The sequence below is a fragment of the Amblyomma mixtum genome, chromosome 2, assembly GCF_055824585.1.
Source record: "Amblyomma mixtum isolate Tamu chromosome 2, ASM5582458v1, whole genome shotgun sequence".
NCBI lineage: Eukaryota > Metazoa > Arthropoda > Arachnida > Ixodida > Ixodidae > Amblyomma > Amblyomma mixtum.
Window position 1 is genome coordinate 97804380 of NC_143013.1, and position 5714 is coordinate 97810093.

The window sequence follows — 5714 nt, forward strand, 5'->3', positions numbered from 1 at the left end:
TCTAATGGTAAATACGCTACTTTCCCTGAAAACCGAGTTTAAGTAAGCTAGAAAAGGCCATAAGATGAATTACAGATGTCGCCATCACTAGCCGCTCTCGCAACTAAACAGCGGAGCATCGACGCAATTTGTTCCGATCCCGGAGGCTAGGTATATCTCCATACACTTCAAAGCGGTGATCACGGAGTCCTCTTCAGTGTAGACGTCACGAATGGGGTGTTGATTTGGGTGTTGGCAATCGAGTGATGGGAAAATATTCAGATTCATTTCCTGAGCAATAAATATGCTCCTTTTGCCGGTGAAGAAGCGTTAACGTACACGCAAATAGCCGTTGAATCAATTTTAATTAAGAACAAAATCGAGTAGGTTGTCTACAGTGTCCCTTTAAGAGTTCACATGGGACAAATTTTGTAATTCAAAGTTTGAAAGGTGAACAAATTACAGCGGCAAGGGGAACAACTTATTATGCGAACAATAATTATCGCACAACCATCTTGACTATTATTGAACCACTATAAAATAAAATTAATAAAATTATGTAAAGCGAGTACATAGTCATCTACGGAGCCTCTCGGAGGCTCTGTCTGCACGGCGGCCGGTTGTATACAGTGCAAAATTATCATACTCATATTTAGCAAGCATCTGCCCATGGTTACTCATATAACAGTACTTATTAGTTTACTTTCAAAGGTAAATATGCAGATAATTTTTTTCTGCTCATACATTTGGTCAGCCTTACAATATATAAATGCTGATGCATTTTCCTTTGATTCCTGCTATCAGTCTCACGTTCTACTTGTGGACAGTTTTTACGGTATATTTACTTAGTCCTACGTTATTCTGGCCACGAATACGTTATCAATGTGTAGTTAATTGCATTCGCGATGGAACCATTCAACACACCAATTTTATGGCTGAAGTTAGGTTCATATGTTTTATACATGGTACAATCTTCATTGCTGAGTCATTCTTAGAGCCTTAAGTTTATTTAGAGAGCTTCTATAACTTCTTAAACTTTCAAGCCAGCAGTTACATTACAGCACCACAAATGTCTGAAAGTCTCATGATGGTTGCGTAAAAGTCTTTATTGAAAACTGGCCTCCGGGTACGGGTCCTTGTCTCCATCTCAAGCAGAAGGGAACCCGGGATTGGTTCCGTCTCGTAAGAAAGGAGACGTTTGCAAATATGCTACGCTGGCCCAGAAAGTTGTAGCCATGATCACTGGGACTCACGGCCGAATACCAGCAAAGCTGGGCGTGAGCTCCAGGACATTATGCGGCCGTTTTCTCTTGCCTGTGTGGGTCTGTCAAGCACATGTAATCATGCTAGGCTCTGAAATCCGTACAGAGGTACTGAGAGCAATGACGTACCGACAAAACAAGGTATTGGCATTACACGAATGGCATGCTGGAGTATCAAGAAGAATCATTCACGAAGAGAGGGAAAATCACGGGGACCAGCGAAGGCAATCAGTTTGTATAACAGCAGGTTGGTTTGATAATTAATTTACCTAACTGCAGAAAGCGGCAAGTAAGTCACGATCTCTAATATCGTTCTGAGCACAAACACCTGCAGCAAGATAATAATAAAAAGGCAATCTTATGTAAGCGCAAAATGTGGCACCCTTTGGTTCTTTCTTGAAGGCTCATTACATGACAAAAACAGCCTATGCTGAAAATTTTCAAACGGTGTTGTTTGCAGTCCATCTTTTTGGGTTAGCAACGATAGCTGCTGCATTTTTTTTTTTTTTGAGAAAGCAGAGTGAGTGAAAAACATTTATTGTCCAACAGAATGAGAAAGCAGACGATCTTTTTTTTATAGGCAAGTAGGTATCAGGCGGGTCGTTTTGCTCAGATACGTATCGTCATCAACTGGTCTCTATTCTTTTCTGCAGGCGCCGCAGCTTTAGCACAGTGAAACGATAGTGACGGAGACAGGGAAGGCGCTGGTCGGGCGCGATGTCATTCTTTTCGTTTTTTTTTCTTCACTGTTTGAAATGATCGTTTTAGCGTTTACCTTACTGCAGAAATGGCTGCATACAAACTCTCCACAACTCTGACCTACTCAACCATATTTCTTGCATGATCGGGCTTGACACGTGTTTCAACAACAGCCTCCTATACTCTCCGGGTCAATGCTGCACCACCCTTAAGAGCAAACCATCATCAAACGCGCGTTTTGCGTCCAATATTTAATTCACAATATGTACGGCAAATAAATGTTTCTCGAAATTTTGAGCGTCTTTTTCCATCAGCTGAAAGCCAACATGGTGATAATAACAAATTCTCAAAAAGGGCTGGATAAAATACTGAAAAAGAACAGCAAAAGCTTAGAACAGTAACTGCTATCAGAAACTTCCGGACGCGCAGCGACAGTCAGTTTGTTCGTTATGTCGACCAGGGGCCGGCCAGAATAATGAAACAGAAAAACTTGTTAGCGAATGCCAGAGGTGCTGATAATTCATTCTTTTTGCTAGCTAGATGCACAAAATTAAGAACATCAGCTTTCTTCTTAATCACAAAAAACAACGAAAACACATACACCGCTCAAAATTCCCCGCACGCTTCCGATGAGCACGTCAGGAGTCTCGTGAAAGTACAAAAAGCGAAGTAGCCGTGGCCTAGGCCGAATCTTCTGAGAGCGCTTAAATTTCCTATTAAGTTTTTCTGAAGAAAGGTGAGTGTATGCACATGGTACGGTGCGGATGGAAGTAAGTCTGCCCTGCAGGACTGCCGGAGTGGCGATCACCTTCAACGCGGGCTGATGTCTGCACAGGGCGTCTGCTGAGTTGCCAGAGCAGATTTTCGGCTGTGATCTTGGGAGGAGGTCAGCGGTCATATGTGGTTTATGCATTAGAGCTTACGTCTCCGTCCACGTTGTCTGGGTCTTTTTCCTTCGCCAACCTATCCGAGAGGCTCAAGACGATGTCCCGAAAGTGGTACGCCTGCATGTTGTCCTTCAAAAGGTACAGCACGAACCAGTCGCCGTACGAAGCCTTCATCACCAGCTGGTCCATCTTCTTTTCGGGCACCATACGACTGAGCGTCTTCATGAGGAGATACCGGTATCGGGGGAATCCACACACCACGATGCGGTACAAGAGAGTGATCCCGGTGACCACTGCGAGGATGATGAGCCAGAACCAGAGGAACACGTAGATCTTCTCGTTGATGATGTTCAACGGGAGGAGGCAGATGGAGTCGTGCTTCTGGACGTCTCCCGATGTACCGAACCGGTGGAAGCGGCACTTGGTCATTTTGGGAAAGATCTTGATCATGGGGTCGACTCTTACCTCCGGATCTTCGCTCACGAAGCGGATGACCTCGGCTCCGTACGTTGAGAACATTCCTCCCAGGAACTTGTCGATGAAGTACATCTGACCAATCACGTTCACGAAGTTCAGCAGCTCGCACACGAAGAACCGCAGCGCGTACGCCATGTGGTGGCTGCGGTGACGGCAGAAGTAGTCCACGACGTCTTCGACCTGTCGCTTCTTCTTGTCGTTGTCGAGCAGCGGTTTGTGCAGCTCCAGGAGTAGCGACTGTATCCGTCCGTTCTCCCAACTCCGCCAGAGCCAGCGCGGGAAGTAGAACATCACCGCCTGCAGGAACAGCACGAAGCAGACCCACTGGTAGTAGGCATGCTCGATCACCTCATCGCCATCTTTGATTCGGTGCCGGTCTACACCTGGCGCAGCGGCTTCCTTGCCTATGGTAGCGTTGAGAGAGCGCTTCAGGGTGATGGTTCCTTCCACCCAGCAATAGCTGTTCATTACATTTTCAGGAACGGCATCGTGAGTTACGCAGTAGATGGGATCGCCGAAGAACTGCGTGGCACTGACCAGCACACTGCAGGCGAGAAGGAAGAGGCCGGTGAAGCGGTAGTGGAGCCGGAAGACACTGTTGTCCGTTTGCACCTTCCCAATGTGCAGGAGTTTCTTGAACGCGTCGGTGAAAAAGAGCTTGTCCATGGCGGTGTTCTGCCCTCGGCAGTCACGGTCCTCGCTGGTGCTTACGGGAAGCTGCCCTTACGACGGTGTTCGCTTATCTGCGCTATCTGGTGGCTCCGCCGCCTGGACAGTTGCTGATTGTACACGGATTTTGAACAGTCGGGGGGATATAGCGTCACCTGGCGAATAGGCTACAAACTTGTGTTTGGCAGAAGCTTCGCATTGCAGCTATATATTTTTAGCGCCACCTTGCATAAGGGAACTGATTTTCGCCGTGCAGAACATCATCAGCTGCGGAAACGGAGACCAAGGAGTCACGAATGAAATGCTTCAACATTGCCCTAGATATCTGTAAAAAAAAAAGTTGTTGAGCGAGGACTATGTTTTGTCAAGGTTTGATCCCTGCGAGCGCCGAACAATGAAAACATAACTCTAGATTCCTTCCGCACAAAGGAATCCTCAGATGCACAGTACGCGCGGTACTCGTAGTACAGAGACGCCTGCGCCGAAAAGTCGCATGCAACTCTGTTACCCCCTCCCCTCCCCTTATGGCAAAGGGGGTGGTAGCAGCACTCTAGCACCTCGGTAAAAACAGAGGCGGAGAATGACGGTCCTGGAATACCAACTTCGCATTCCCTTCGCGGGTACTCTTCCGTTTGTGTTCCGCGTCACAATCACTACTACTACTACTACTACTACTACTACTACTACTACTACTACTACTACTACTACTACTACTACTACTACTACTACTACTAGTAATAGATGCACAGAGAAGTGCACAAGAAGCTTTCATCGCCTCGCTTTCTGGCCAAGGGGTACAATGACGTAGGGAAAGAGTGGTGTGATCTTTCAGAGTACGCGGGTTCTTTTAAGCACGGCGCCTAGGGAGGTAGGAGCTACACCCTTAGAGCGGGAGGCGCTGGGCGAGGCCAACAGTCTTTACGAACGGGCCCTGCGTGAAGTGCGGGCGCAGGCTACCACTGCTGTCCAAGCTGAGCCCAGGCACCGGTGTGTTTACAGAAAATCGCGCGCGTTGAGGCGCGGCCGCCGTCCAGCATAAGAGAAAGTCTTCGAAGGAATCTTCCTGAACGGTCACAGTCCCGAAGCTGTGTTTAGTGGCGTGCTGCATGTCTGCACGCTGCCCAGCAGTAGGTGTTGAGTAGTGCCTCGTGCTATGCGCTGCCAGCGATCGAGCGTGGAACGCATCCCGCGGTGACTCTTGCATCCGGGTGCAGCGCGATTAGGTGATGACGAATCGAGTGCCGCTATACTCGCCCATGAACTCATCAGTCGCCTCGTTTCTCCACGGTATACCGACCTGACCTGGTATAAGACGGTAAGTGGAGGACACCAATCCCTCGTTTTGACGATCCACGCGGCAGTGTTTCCAACCGTCGCGCTTTCTACTTTGTTCCCGGCCCATACAAAGAAGAAAACATCGCAGAGTGGTTTGTTGGGCGAGTTGGTTTGCCATATTGAAATATACCTGCGCTTAAAAGACACGGACTGAAAGATAGAGACACACACACATAGCGCTGGACTTACAACTGAATCTTTATTCGGGAAACACTGCTCTTTATGCACACCAGCAGCTGATAAAAATGGAAGATGGTAACACCCGGATGATAAAAAATCGACAAACTGTCTCGTCACATGTCCAGTCCTACCTTCCCTTTTGCAAAAATGCCCTTTCTTTTGATAGTAGTGAAAGGGACGTGCTACTCACGCATGCATCCCCACTGTCCGCTATGCTCATGGCTTT

General features: G+C 47.6%; 1 protein-coding gene across 1 annotated transcript; it reads right to left on the reverse strand.

Moving 5' to 3' along the window:
* Nucleotides 1-1066: 1066 nt before the first annotated feature.
* On the reverse strand, nt 1067-4062 carry LOC149360239 (innexin inx2-like). Its single transcript, XM_089572225.1, has one exon. The coding sequence runs from the start codon at nt 3968-3970 to the stop codon at nt 2846-2848; it is 1125 nt and encodes a 374-aa protein (XP_089428351.1). The 5' UTR covers nt 3971-4062; the 3' UTR covers nt 1067-2845.
* Nucleotides 4063-5714: the final 1652 nt, after the last annotated feature.